Below are 15,534 nucleotides of genomic sequence, written 5' to 3'. Positions count from 1 at the left end.
TGCTCAGGAGGAGTGGGCCAAGCTACCTGTTACCAGGCGCAGAAGTCTTATTGAGAGCGACAGAATACTTTTGATTGCAGTGATTTCCTCTAAAGGTTGTGCAACAAGATATTAGGTTAAGGGTCCCATAAATTTAGTCCATATGGCATTTTCATTTGTTTTGTTTACAATATTATGTTTAATAAAAAATCAAAAGCAAAGTGTGATTTTCTATTAAATATGGAAAAAACAATGGTGGATGCCAATTACTTCTGTCAGTTTCAAGTTATTTCAGAGAATATGGAGTTTTTTTTTTTTTTTTTTTTGAGGGGTGCCAACAAATTTGAGACTAATATGCAGATGTGCGATATCATTTTCAGGGCAGTTTTACTGTGACTCACCTTAGTATCTTCATGTACTATGAATTAATGATCTAAATGCATTGTAGAGGAGGGCTTTCTGTTCCAAGAGTTTTGTGCCATGTCCTTGTCTAAACTGTGAGCGTTTTTTAAAGTGAATTAGAAGCCACAGAACCGCCATTATAATGTGGTTGGTTTGTGGTTTCTTTTCATATCTTCGCCCGTGAGGTTCAGTTCAGGACAATTGTACTGCAACCCCCTGCATTTTTGTTTTGGGTTTCTTATTTAGATATATTATTACCTTTCTGTATTTATATTCATCTAAACTCCTCTACTTTTAGAGAAAAAAACGATCATTTAATCAGCGCTGTTTGACCTCTCAAATCACAGACAATGGGCTATTCCACAGTCACAGAATGATGTTGAGACTTTTTTTCACAAAACTCGGTCAAACAAAAACCAATGGTTCCCAAGTTAAACCCAATGCACAATGACTACTTTGAACTATTGTCTCCTGAAAATGTAAATCATAAAACTTTTACTAGACAGTGCAGAATGACGGTTTGCGTTGTCACATTTGACATATTCACTGTTCCAGGAACTGTATTTGTCAAATTTGTGAGATATTATTGGTCAGTGCCCGTCAAATTATTCAGTTGACCTCAGAGCAAGTTTATTCTAGTTATCTGTTTTTCAAATTTATTTGAAATTCAGCTTAGTTTGTCAGGGGTTCCAAAATTATTTCACAATCGTTTAGTTCTGAACAGACCCATTCTTTTTTGTTGTTCTGTTTCCTACCTGCAAAATAAAGTTCAGAATCTGTTCAAACCAAATAAAAATTCTTCCTTTTTAAACCTCTGAAATAAGAATTTTTTCGTTGCCTCTGGCTCGACATTAATTTACATCACCAATCGGTGCAGGTAGCTGCCTCTGGCTCGACATTAATTTACATCACCAATCGGTGCAGGTAGCTGCCTCTGGCTCGACATTAATTTACATCACCAATCGGTGCAGGTAGCTGCCTCTGGCTCGACATTAATTTACATCACCAATCGGTGCAGGTAACTGCCTCTGGCTCGACATTAATTTACATCACCAATCGGTGCAGGTAACTGCCTCTGGCTCGACATTAATTTACATCACCAATCGGTGCAGGTAACTGCCTCTGGCTCGACATTAATTTACATCACCAATCGGTGCAGGTAACTGCCTCTAGCTCGACATTACCTGCACCAATCGCTCTATTTAGCCTAGTTGGGTACATGCGTGAGATGCGACTGAAATTGGTCATCTTGTAATGACATGCATGCGTTCTCTGAATTAGGCCCACAGAACTAACCTTGCATCAGAGGCACAGATTCTCAATGTGTCTGTGCGCATTAGTCCAGCAGCCCCCAGCAGTTGTCTGTTGGTCGGTGTGTGTGTTAGGGTTGGGTGGTATCCAGTCTTTCCTGTACCATATCAGGTATACGGTACACAAAGGGGGAACTATTTCTTTCAACAACAACAACAAAAAATAAAAATGTTTGTTTTGGGAAGCAGAATTGTTTGGGGGGCAGCAGGGATCCTTTTCAAACTGTGTGTGTGTGTGGTTGTCTGTTAGTCTTCCAGCCCCCAGCCTTGTCCTCTTTGTCCTGTCTGTCTATGAGCAATCCATGTTCTCTTCTCAACACTAATGAAGAGTAAGCCAAGGTGAGAGACAGAGATAGAGCATGGTGGTTTCCATGGTAACCCCATTGGTTTGTGTGATGTTCCTTTCCCCCTGTTGATAGGAAGGACCCTTAACAGCTAGGCTGCTCCTCAAGTGGCACCCTATTCCCCATGGGACCTGGTCAAAAGAATGGCCAGGGAATAGAGTGGCACTAAGGACGCAGGCAGCCCTAGACTGGACTACCTGCGGTGTTATGGATAGAATAGGATGTGAATACCCACCGACAGACAGTCCATTATCTCAGTTACATCTGTGACAGTTGTTCGTTCCTGTTCTTCCTGGTTGTTCTACAGCAGCCTTTAACAAACTTTTTTTTGTGCCAGGGACCGATCGGCAAGGCATGGCCTTCTTCCTCTGGGGGGCCCTAACTAAAAACAAAAAGATTGTCAATCGCTTTTAAATAATACAAAAACTATGTTTTTATTTTATTTCCTTTTATTTTTACTTGAAATAAAATTGTATTTGTCACATGCCAAATGAAACTGGTGTAGACCTTAGAGGTGCAATGTTTACTTCACGAGCCCTTAACCAACAACGCAGAGTTAAAAAGTAAGAATGAATTAGCAAAAAAGGAAATGATAACACAAAGGAAATGATAACTCAATAAAATAACATTCCTGTTCGGTGGTTTTTGTATTTACTTGGCTGCCTTTATGGTCAACCTGTGCTGTCAGTGTCGTCTTCAGGGGCTGCCTATAATGGTCAACCTGTGCTGTCAGTGTCGTCTTCAGGGGCTGCCTTTATGGTCAACCTGTGCTGTCAGTGTCGTCTTCAGGGGCTGCCTATAATGGTCAACCTGTGCTGTCAGTGTCGTCTTCAGGGGCTGCCTTTAATGGTCAACCTGTCTGTCCGTGTCGTCTTCAGGGGCTGCCTTTATGGTCAACCTGTCTGTCAGTGTCGTCTTCAGGGGCTGCCTTTATGGTCAACCTGTCTGTCCGTGTCGTCTTCAGGGGCTGCCTTTATGGTCAACCTGTCTGTCCGTGTCGTCTTCAGGGGCTGTCTGTCCGTGTCGTCTTCAGGGGCTGTCTGTCCGTGTCGTCTTCAGGGGCTGTCTGTCCGTGTCGTCTTCAGGGGCTGTCTGTCCGTGTCGTCTTCAGGGGCTGTCTGTCCGTGTCGTCTTCAGGGGCTGTCTGTCCGTGTCGTCTTCAGGGGCTGCCTTCCGTGGTCTTCAGGGGCTGTCTGTCCGTGCCGTCTTCAGGGGCTGTCTGTCCGTGCCGTCTTCAGGGGCTGTCTGTCCGTGTCGTCTTCAGGGGCTGTCTGTCCGTGTCGTCTTCAGGGGCTGTCTGTCCGTGTCGTCTTCAGGGGCTGCCTTTATGGTCAACCTGTCCGTCCGTGTCTTCTTCAGGGGCTGTCTCTCCGGGCTGTTTGTCTGTGCAATAAAAAATAATACAAATAGTTTTGTCATATGAATGAAAGGTTCCATCATGTAGAGCAGTGGTTCACAAACTTCTTATAGTCTCGTACCCCTTCAAACATTCAACCTCCAGCTGCGTACCCCCTCTAGCACCAGGGTCAGCTGTACCCCCTCTAGCACCAGGGTTGGTGCACTCTACAATGTTGTTTTTTGCCATCATTGGAAGCCTGCCACTATCTAACCTCCAAACGAGCTTCAATGCCATACAACACTCCTTCCGTGGCCTCCAACTCAACGCTAGTAAAACCAAATGCATGCTTTTCAACCGACCTTGAATATGTGGACATCTGTAAGTACCTAGGTGTCTGGCTAGACTGTAAACTCTCCTTCCAGACTCATATCAAACATCTCCAATCGAAAATCATATCAAGAGTCGGCTTTCTATTCCGCAACAAAGCCTCCTTCACTCACGCTGCCAAACTTACCCTAGTAAAACTGACTATCCTACCGATCCTCGACTTCGGCGATGTCATCTACAAAATTTCTTCCAACACTCTACTCAGCAAACTGGATGCAGTTTATCACAGTGCCCTCCGTTTTGTTACTAAAGCACCTTATACCACCCACCACTGCGACTTGTATGCTCTAGTCGGCTGGCCCTCGATACATATTCATCGCCAGACCCACTGGCTCCAGGTCATCTACAAGTCCATGCTAGGTAAAGCTCCGCCTTATCTCAGTTCACTGGTCACGATGGCAACACCCATCCGTAGCACGCGCTCCAGCAGGTGTATCTCACTGATCATCCCTAAAGCCAACACCTCATTTGGCCGCCTTTCGTTCCAGTTCTCTGCTGCCTGTGACTGGAACGAATTGCAAAAATCGCTGAAGTTGGAGACTTTTATCTCCCTCACCAACTTCAAACATCTGCTATCTGAGCAGCTAACCGATCGCTGCAGCTGTACATAGTCTATCGGTAAACGGCCCACCCATTTTTACCTACCTCATCCCCATACTGTTTTTATTTATTTACTTTTCTGCTCTTTTGCACACCAATATCTCTACCTGTACCTGACCATCTGATCATTTATCACTCCAGTGTTAATCTGCAAAATTGTAATTATTCGCCTACCTCCTCATGCCTTTTGCACACAATGTATATAGACTCCCCTTTTTTTCCTACTGTGTTATTGACTTGTTAATTATTTACTCCATGTGTAACTCTGTGTTGTCTGTTCACACTGCTATGCTTTATCTTGGCCAGGTTGCAGTTGCAAATGAGAACTTGTTCTCAACTAGCCTACCTGGTTAAATAAAGGTAAAAAAAGATATATATAAAGATTCTGGTACAGGTGAGCCACAATAAAGATTCTGGTACAGGTGAGCCACAATAAAGATTCTGGTACAGGTGAGCCACAATAAAGATTCTGGTACAGGTGATCCACAATAAAGATTCTGGTACAGGTGAGCCACAATAAAGATTCTGGTACAGGTGAGCCACAATAAAGATTCTGATACAGGTGAGCCACAATAAAGATTCTGGTACAGGTGAGCCACAATAAAGATTCTGGTACAGGTGAATCATTTGTCTCAATAATTACCGGAATTATCTAGTTAAGTTTGGCCTACAGTTCTGATCAGCTGTGGCCAGACAAACCCTATCATCCAACATTGCACCCCATTCCCTATATAGTGTTCTACGTTCCACCAAGTCTGCACTCGTCCAGTTTCCAACACTAGTCACTGTCACCACACTGGACTGGTTAGATTCTCAATTGGGAATGCTGGGATATAAATACTACTGTGCCTGGCTCTGGCAGAGAGAGGTCTGTCCCAAATGGTATCCTATGCACTACTGTTGACCAGGGCCCTTAAGACTCTATATAGGGAATAGGAGTCCATTTGGGGCACAGGAAGTGTCCACATTTCTGCTGGGAACTGGGTGTATCTGTGGTGGCCTGGCTTTCCGAGGGGTCACTGGCTGGCTGACTGCTTTCTAGGGTCACTGACTGACTGCCTGTCCCTCCCTGTGTATCCATCGCTGTCTGGTTCAGTTTACTGCCACAGTTTACTCACACATCTGACTGACCAGTGTGCTGGCTCCTTCACCTACTGTATCACACACCAGACTGACCAGTATGCTGGCCCCTTCCCCTATCACACACCAGACTGACCAGTATGCTGGCTCCTTCACCTATCACACACCTGACTGACCAGTATGCTGGCTCCTTCCCCTATCACTCACCTGACTGACCAGTATGCTGGCTCCTTCCCCTATCACTCACCTGACTGACCAGTGTGCTGGCTCCTTCACCTACTGTATCACACACCTGACTGACCAGTATGCTGGCTCCTTCACCTACTGTATCACACACCTGACTGACCAGTATGCTGGCTCCTTCACCTATCACACACCTGACTGACCAGTATGCTGGCTCCTTCCCCTATCACACACCTGACTGACCAGTATGCTGGCTCCTTCCCCTATCACTCACCTGACTGACCAGTGTGCTGGCTCCTTCACCTACTGTATCACACACCAGACTGACCAGTATGCTGGCTCCTTCCCCTACTGTATCACACACCAGACTGACCAGTATGCTGGCTCCTTCACCTATCACACACCTGACTGACCAGTATGCTGGCTCCTTCCCCTACTGTATCACACACCTGACTGACCAGTATGCTGCCAAATTAGTTTGCTAGTTTGCTGCTTCGGTGTCTTTAGATATTTTTGTCAGATGTTACTATGGAATACTGAAGTATAATTACAAGCATTTCATAAGTCTCAAAGGCTTTTATTGAGAATTACATGAAGTTGATGCAAAGAGTCAATATTTGCAATGTTGACCCTTTTTTTTCAAGACCTCTGCAATCCGCCCTGGCACTGTCAATTCAATTCTGGGCCACTTCCTGACTGATGGCAGCCCATTCTTGCATAATCAATGCTTGGAGTTTGTCAGAATTTGTGGGTTTTTGTTTGTCCACCCGCCTCCTTGAGGATTGACCACAAGTTCTCAATGGGATTAAGGTCTGGGGAGTTTCCTGGCCATGGACCCAAAATATTGATGTTTTGTTCCCCGAGCCTTATGGCAAGGTGCTCCATCATGCTGGAAAAGGCATTGTTCGCCACCAAACTGTTCCTGGATGGTTTGGATAAGTTGCTCTTGGAGGATGTGTTGGTACCATTCTTCATTGATGGCTGTGTTCTTTGGCAAAATTGTGAGTGATCCCACTCCCTTGGCTGAGAAGCAACCCCACACATGAATGTTCTCAGGATGCTTTACTGTTGGCATGATACAGGACTGATGGTAGCGCTCGCCTTGTCTTCTCCGGACAAGCTTTTTTCCGGATGCCCCAAACAATCGGAAAGGGGATTCATCAGAGAAAATTACTTTACCCCAGTCCTCAGCAGTACAATCCCCGTACCTTTTGCAAAATATCAGTCTGTCCCTGATGTTTTTCCTGGAGAGAAGTGGCTTCTTTGCTGCCCTTCTTGACACCAGGCCATCCTCCAAACGTCTTCGTCTCACTGTGCATGCAGATGCACTCACACCTGCCTGCTGCCATTCCTGAGCAAGCTCTGTACTGGTGGTGCCCCGATCCCGCAGCTGAATCAACTTTAGGAGATGGTCCTGGCGCTTGCTGGACTTTCGTCACAACAATTGAACCACTCTCCTTGAAGTTCTTGATGATCTGATAAATAGGTGATTTAGGTGCAATCTTACTGGCAGCAATATCCTTGCCTGTGAAGCCCTTTTTGTGCAAAGCAATGATGACGGCACGTGTTTCCTTGCAGGTAACCACGGTTGACAGAGGAAGAACAATGATTCCAAGCACCACCCTCCTTTTGAAGCTTCCAGTCTGTTATTCGAACTCAGTCAGCATGACAGAGTGATCTCCAGCCTTGTCCTCGTCAACACTCACACCTGTGTTAACGAGAGAATCACTGACATGATGTCAGCTGGTCCTTTTCTGGCAGGGCTGAAATGCAGTGGAAATGGATTCAGTTCATTTGCATGGCAAAGAGTGACTTTAATGAATTATTTTAATCCCAGGCCCCCGTTCCGGCAGGACTTTTGGCTTTTGGTCGTCACTCATTGTAAATAAGAATTTGTTCTTAACTGACTTGCCTAGTTAAATAAATAAACATGCTCGCTCGCACCTTCACCTATCAAACATCCTGACTGACCAGTTGACCCCAGGTACAGTACACACACAGCTGACTGACCAGTTGACCCCAGGTACAGTACACACAGCTGACTGACCGGTTGACCCCAGGTACAGTACACACACAGCTGACTGACCGGTTGACCCCAGGTACAGTACACACACAGCTGACTGACCGGTTGACCCCAGGTACAGTACACACACAGCTGACTGACCGGTTGACCCCAGGTACAGTACACACACAGCTGAGAGGAGAGTCTTATGTCCAAAAATAAAACATTTAAATAAACTGTTTTTTGTAATTGCTCAGAACTGCTATTAGTCATTTTGGAAAAAGGCTCTTACAGATTGACTGATGCTCGTAATTGACACCTAAGTATTGTGATAATATCGTGAGGTTCCAGGTTCCTGCCCTATAATCCATAGACCCAGGCTAGTTGTTGAAGATAAAAACCTGCATAATCCCTATTGGACAGACCTACGTAACACAAATTGACCATCTGACCAAATTACTTGAGATTTTAGATCTGGGATAGCGAGATTAAAGTGTTTAGCTAATGTGTTGATTTAGTTATAATTTTAAAAAACCAGCCTCAGCCCACGTACCAAATAAGAGTAACTTGACTCGGATGACAGCGCTAACTTCCGTATTAGAATAGAATGTGGGCAACAACCAATGACAGCACTTAATACTAGAATGTGGGTAATAACAGCCAATAATGGCGCTGTATGTTATAATGTGGGTAAAAGCATGTCTTTGGTAACAGACAGATCTATGGTTACTGAACCAACTGTCAGAGGCATAGGTTTATTCAAATCAAGACACACAACTACATATTTTGCTGTGATGAAGTTTATTATCTCAAACTTTCTGGTCTATTTTGATTCTAGGCCTTTTGTCTAATTTTTTTTTTTTCTTTACCCCAAAACTGGTTTTGCAATTTAAGATGACCAAATATTACACAATTCGCTGTGTGCAATTCTCTTTCTCTGAACTATGAATATTGTATTGTACAACCATCTCATGATGAGCTTGGTGTGTGTTTGCCTTCCCCTCAAAGACAATGTACTGCCTTCAGTGGTTGCTCCCAGTTCTCCTCATCCCGAAACCTCTGAACCCGGCTTTATGGTTCAACCACTCAATGTTCATGGGCTTCTACCTGCTCAGCTTCCTGCTGGAGAGGAAGCCATGTACCATTTGTGCCTTAGTGTTCCTGGCAGCTCTGTTTTTCATCTGCTACAGCTGCTGGGGGAACTGTTTTCTTTACCACTGCCATGACTCCGCACTACCAGATTGTGCACACGATCCCAGCATTGTGGGCACCTAAGAGGATTCCCCCTGACGTGATGCGCAGATGGATCCTGGACAATATGTATCTAGGCTGTGAATAAAATCTCCCACCTGACACTGTCCATGTGGATAAACATAGACTTCATCCTGATTCTCATCCCCTCTGCCCTTCGTGTGCACTTGTTCACGTCTCTTAATGGATTTAAAAGGAATTGACTGGTGTATGAAATATGGTTACTCCCCCATGCATACACCAGTCCAATGCTTTTAAATGTGTTGGCATGTGTACACTTCCCAGAGAATAGCCTACCCTACCCTCCTCACTACTGCCCTCCACCCCTGGTTTTTTAGTGAATGTCGCCTACCCTGGCCTCATTGAATCTAAACGTTTGCATGGGTTGCCTTTTTTAGAGTTTTCAAAAGTCGTGTTAATACAGAAATCTGAAAGTTTCCAAAGGGTAGAAATCAAATGTGTTGTTGGTGTGAAAATGCTGACTATCAGTATAAGTTACAGTTGCAGGAAGGTGAACATGAAAATCCTGCTTCCCTGTTGAGCTTTGGACGTCAAGAGGCGAGTGATGTGAATCTGTTATCTAGAGTGCCTTCAGAAAATATTCATACCGCTTCACTTACTCCACATTTTGTTGTATTACAGCCTGAATTCAAAATGGATTAAATCAATAAAACCTCACCCATCTATACACAATACCCCATAATGACAAAGTTAGAACATGTTTTTAGAAATTTTAGCTAATTAAATACAGAAATATCTCATTTACGTAAGTATTCACAGCCCTGAGTCAATACTTTGTAGAAGTGCGGTTGGCAGCAATTACAGCTGTGAGTCTTTCTGTGTCAGTCTCTAAGATCTTTCCACACCTGGATATTATGCAATATTTGCCCATAATTATTTTCTAATTTCTTCAAGCGCTTTCAAGTTAGTAGTTGATCATTGCTAGACAACCATTTCCAGGTTTTGCCATAGATTTTCAAGTCTGAACTGTAACTCTGCCACTCAGAAACATTCACTGTCTTGGTAGGCTATTCAAGTGTAGATTTGGCCTTGTTTTAGGTTATTGTTATTGTTTTAGGTTATTTAATTAATATCCCAGTGTCTGGTGGAAAGCAGACTGAACAAGGTCTTCCTCTAGAATTTTGCCTGTGCTTAGCTCCATTCCATTAATTTTTTTATCGGGAAAAACTCCCCAGTCCTTAACGATTACAAGCATACCCATAACATGATGCAGCCACCACTATGCTTGAAAATATTGAGAATGTTACTCATTAATGCACTATTGTAAAGTGACTGTTCCACTGGATGTCATAAGGTGAATGCACCAATTTGTAAGTCGCTCTGGATAAGAGCGTCTGCTAAATGACTTAAATGTAAATGTAATTAGCTGTATCTATTGTCAGTAGGGGCGCGTGTAAAATCACTGAGGAGGCCAAGCCAGTAACAAAGCCATATTCCAACCTATGTTGTCATAATTGTGTGGTTTTGTTCTATAACCCATTTCTTCATATGTCACTGTAATATCCAATAAGGCCGTGACAACACACAGTGGCGGAATAAATCTACGACACCTACCTTTGTTTCATCACAAAACCGAAGAGCCACATCTGTCCGGTGAAGTCCACAAAGCAAATATTGCATGTAACAAACAGTTGTATCAGCTGCGGTATGGTCAAGCAAGTGAATGTTTTCCAGAGGTTACTAAACAACTAGTGATTTAGAACCACAGGGTTACCATGAGTCAGCACAAAGATTCCAGCACCTTTTCAACATCAAATCAACAGGGCTATACATGCTTTGTTTAATACACTGAAAACAAACTTAAAGATACCAAAAACAATTTAGTCCAATCAATGTTGCTAAATACAGTATAATGTGGTTGTCCAGTGTGTGTGTGTGTAAGTAAAACAAATGTTGACTCCCCCTATTTGTCATCAAGCTGAACGCGGGTCAAAATAAAACCAATTATGAAGGAAAGCCTGCTCATTAAAACACTTCACATTTCTCTTACGAATAAAACGTGGGTTTGTCTTAGGAACCTTAGTATTTCTAACGGCAACAACAGTACAACGGTCTCTTAAATCATTACAAAAAACACCAACCGCAGAATATTGATATGGAACATTTGTCAATATCAAATCAACCAGGGTAGGTTTTTCTGGGCATTTAAGATTTGGGTGAGTTAATCAACTGGGTAAGATTCATAGGATTACAAAACATGTTTAAATCATCAGACACCGGCTTTAGAGGTGGGTCTATAACAGCCAATCACAGTTATAGAGAGCAGAGGTGGGTCTATAACAGCCAATCACAGTTATAGAGAGCAGAGGTGGGTCTATAACAGCCAATCACAGTTATAGAGAACAGAGGGGGGTCTATAACAGCCAATCACAGTTATAGAGAACAGAGGTGGGTCTATAATAGCCAATCACAGTTATAGAGAGCAGAGGGGGGTCTATAACAGCCAATCACAGTTATAGAGAACAGAGGGGGGTCTATAACAGCCAATCACAGTTATAGAGAGCAGAGGTGGGTCTATAACAGCCAATCACAGTTATAGAGAGCAGAGGGGGGTCTATAACAGCCAATCACAGTTATAGAGAGCAGAGGGGGGTCTATAACAGCCAATCACAATTATAGAGAGCAGAGGGGGGTCTATAACAGCCAATCACAGTTATAGAGAGCAGAGGTGGGTCTATAACAGCCAATCACAGTTATAGAGAGCAGAGGTGGGTCTATAATAGCCAATTACAGTTATAGAGAGCAGGGGGGGGGGTTATAACAGCCAATCACAGTTATAGAGAGCAGAGGTGGGTCTATAACAGCCAATCACAGTTATAGAGAACAGAGGGGGGTCTATAACAGCCAATCACAGTTATAGAGAGCAGAGGTGGGTCTATAACAGCCAATCACAGTTATAGAGAACAGAGGGGGGTCTATAACAGCCAATCACAATTATAGAGAGCAGAGGGGGGTCTATAACAGCCAATCACAGTTATAGAGAGCAGAGGTGGGTCTATAACAGCCAATCACAGTTATAGAGAACAGAGGTGGGTCTATAATAGCCAATTACAGTTATAGAGAGCAGGGGGGGGGGTTTATAACAGCCAATCACAGTTATAGAGAGCAGAGGTGGGTCTATAACAGCCAATCACAGTTATAGAGAACAGAGGGGGGTCTATAACAGCCAATCACAGTTATAGAGAACAGAGGTGGGTCTATAACAGCCAATCACAGTTATAGAGAGCAGAGGGGGGGTCTATAACAGCCAATCACAGTTATAGAGAGGCCCTTTGAAACCTCAATATTCAAAGCAAGAAATTCCAACTGTTTACAAATAGTTTCAGACTTTGCAACACTTACAGGGAATTTAGTTTTTACATATACAGCCACACACCCACCTTAACTCGATCAGTGCGATAAACATTGTAACCACTTATACAAATATCCTTATCAAAAACAGACTTGCTGAGCCAGGTTTCAGGAAACACAATTACATCAGCATCAGTTGATTTAGCCCAAATCTTAACCCCATCAATTTTTGATGAGATTTAAATGAAAAATACCAAAACCAGATCTTGATTTAAAATCAGAGGGGGTTTGGAGACATTGCATATCAGGGCCAGGGTTAGGTTGCACGTTACCTAATATCTCCATCCAAGGCTTAGGAAAGGGTCTATTTAGCAAGCTAGCTACTGCAGGACATCAACACAAGCAGACCAGAACCTTTTTTCTTAAAAAGTTTTGCTGAGGAAGTTATTAGATTGATCTGAAGCCAAATCCAAACTGGCCTCCCTTGGGTGGTGTTTTTCTTCACCAGGACAACTTACAGTTGAGCTCAGCTCAACGCTGATTGGCTAATTCTTTGAATATATATATATATTTTTATCAAGGGAGGCCAAATTTTTGCGGGCATCAATCAATCAAATGCTACGGCAACAACATCTTATACTCTTTTTGTCCAGACAGCATCAGATACATGAGCTACACATACCGAGACAGAGGGGGCGCTGTTTCCCTGTCCAGACATCATCAGATACATGAGCTACACATACCGAGACAGAGGGGGCGCTGTTTCCCTGTCCAGACATCATCAGATACATGAGCTACACATACCGAGACAGAGGGGGCGCTGTTTCCCTGTCCAGACAGCATCAGATACATGAGCTACACATACCGAGACAGAGGGGGCGCTGTTTCCCTGTCCAGACAGCATCAGATACATGAGCTACACATACCGAGACAGAGGGGGCGCTGTTTCCCTGTCCAGACAGCATCAGATACATGAGCTACACATACCGAGACAGAGGGGGCGCTGTTTCCCTGTCCAGACAGCATCAGATACATGAGCTACACCGACCGGGACAGAGGGGGCGCTGTTTCCCTGTACAGACAGCATCAGATACATGAGCTACACATACCGAGACAGAAGGGGCGCTGTTTCCCTGTACAGACAGCATCAGATACATGAGCTACACATACCGAGACAGAGGGGGCGCTGTTTCCCTGTCCAGACAGCATCAGAAAAATGTGCTACACATACTGAGACAAGGGGGCGCTGTTTCCCTGTCCAGACAGCATCAGAAAAATGTGCTACACATACTGAGACAAGGGGGCACTGTTTCCCTGTCCAGACAGCATCAGATACATGTGCTACACATACTGAGACAAGGGGGCGCTGTTTCGCTCGCTAGTGATGGTTTCTCGAGTGAGATTCAGCCACTTGCGAATTGACTGAGAAGACTAATTGACGAATGAGAAATTATTTTATTAATTTTTATTGGTCAAATATTTTAGGAAGCCCGGCCTCCTTTGGTATCCATGAATACACTGTCTATTATATTTAACCGTTTATCAATGTTAGTCAGTTGGGAATCGTTTCCCATTTGTAGAAATGATCGCCAACTTGCCAAGATATCATAAATATCTTCTCGGTAATCTGCTTAAGTTACTGATAGTCAGGCTGATGGGGTTCTTAATCATGTTAATTATGCTAATTATGTTAATTAATTCACCATTCACTACAACACAATTATTTCCCCTGAGGGGATAAATAAAGTGGTATTGAAATAAAGATGAGTGAAATATGTTAATGACTGAGGTTGAATGTATGTTAAAGTAGGTCCTATAAAGATTTGTTTAATGAACTTGGTAGGCTGTAGTAAGAAAAATAAACGATAGCCTACCGTAGTTTATTCCTCTATATCTATATGTATCTGCTCTCTCCATGACAGACTCACCAGGTGAAAGATATGATCCCTTGTTGATGTCACTTGTTAAATCCACTTCAACCACCTCAGATGAAGGGGAGGAGACGGGTTAAAGAAGGATTTTTAAGCCTTGAGACAATTGAGACACTGATTGTGTTTGTGTGCCATTCAGAGGGTGAATGGGCAAGACAAAAGATTGAAGTGCCTTTTGAACAGGGTATGGTAGTAGGTGCCAGGCACACCGGGTTTGTGTCAAGAACTGCAAAGCTGCTGGGTTTTTCTACGAGCAACAGTTTCCTGTGTGTATCAAGAATGGTCCATCACCCAAAAGACATCCAGCTAATTTAACACAACTGTGGGAAGCATTGGAATCAATATGTGCCAGCGTCCCTGTGGAACGCTTTCGACACCTTGTAGATTCCACGCCCCCAACGAATTGAGACTGTTCTGAAGGCAAAAGGGGGTGTAACCCAGTATTAGGAAGTTGTTCCTAATATTTGTTAAACTCAGTGTAGGTTGAATGTCATTTGTAAAAAGCTGAACTCTGAGACATATATTAGTTGCGGAGCCTAACTGATCATGAATTAATTAACCCCAAAAATGATAACTTTACATGAATAGGATAATAGGTAATGTGCTCATTCTGGTTATTCCTCTAAAGTAGTTGGTTGTTGAATATTGGTTAATAAAGTCCATAGAAATTAGATGGACATCACACCTAAAAATGTCTTGTGTTAGACGATTTATTTTTAGATCCGTCTCTAATCAGTTTGCTTGTCTCTTCCCCTGAAGTCTCCAATGGGATCTGCTCCAGTAAGGACATCCGGAACAACGTGACCAACCTGCGCTCCTTGGAGAACTGCACGGTCATCGAGGGCCACCTGAAAATCATCCTCATGTTCAAGACCAAGCCCGAGGACTTCAGGGGTGTCAGTTACCCAAAACTGACCGTGGTCACAGACTTTCTGCTCCTGTTCAGGGTCTACGGTATGGAGAGTCTCAAAGACCTCTTCCCCAACCTCACCGTGATCCGAGGAAACAACCTATTCTTCAACTATGCTCTGGTCTTCTTTGAAATGCTGCAGCTCAGGGACATCGGTCTCCATAGCCTGATGAACATCACCCGAGGAGCGGTGAGGATCGAGAAGAACCCGGACCTCTGCTACCTCTCCACCCTGGACTGGTCCAAGATCCTGGATACGGTGGAGGACAACTATATTGTGTCAAATAAGAATGACAGGGAGTGCGGGGACGTGTGTCCCGGGGCGCTGGCCAAGGGGAAGGCTACCTGTCAACAGACCACCATCAATGGGAACTTCAACGAACGTTGCTGGACGCACAAGCACTGCCAGAGAAGTAAGACACTGGGCTCTTTTATTATTTTTATTATTATTATTTTTATTATTATTATTATTATTATTATTATTATTATTATTATCATTATTAT

The 15,534-nt window shown here is 43.6% G+C and overlaps 2 protein-coding genes across 2 annotated transcripts in view; both read left to right on the top strand.

The window, feature by feature from the left end:
• LOC124009618 (insulin receptor-like) overlaps window positions 1-15,534 on the top strand; it is a 143,600-nt gene that overhangs the window by 20,577 nt on the left and 107,489 nt on the right. Inside the window, exon 2 of the mRNA XM_046321602.1 lies at window positions 14,880-15,443. Within this exon, the coding sequence (XP_046177558.1) occupies window positions 14,880-15,443 (564 nt within the window). The remainder of the gene's footprint in view (window positions 1-14,879; window positions 15,444-15,534) is intronic.
• LOC124009617 (bladder cancer-associated protein-like) lies at window positions 8,598-9,536 on the top strand. The gene has a single exon (XM_046321601.1). It carries the CDS (start codon window positions 8,638-8,640, stop codon window positions 8,899-8,901), a length of 264 nt encoding a protein of 87 aa, XP_046177557.1. The 5' UTR covers window positions 8,598-8,637; the 3' UTR covers window positions 8,902-9,536.

This window comes from Oncorhynchus gorbuscha, linkage group LG22, assembly GCF_021184085.1.
Source record: "Oncorhynchus gorbuscha isolate QuinsamMale2020 ecotype Even-year linkage group LG22, OgorEven_v1.0, whole genome shotgun sequence".
Taxonomy (NCBI): domain Eukaryota; kingdom Metazoa; phylum Chordata; class Actinopteri; order Salmoniformes; family Salmonidae; genus Oncorhynchus; species Oncorhynchus gorbuscha.
Note: the sequence above shows the minus strand (reverse complement) of the source record. Positions and strands in the feature narration are given on the sequence as shown.

Excerpts from the sequence above, each read along its gene's own strand:
- LOC124009617 (XM_046321601.1), top strand. The coding sequence starts at position 8,638 with ATGTACTGCCTTCAGTGGTTGCTCCCAGTTCTCCTCATCCCGAAACCT.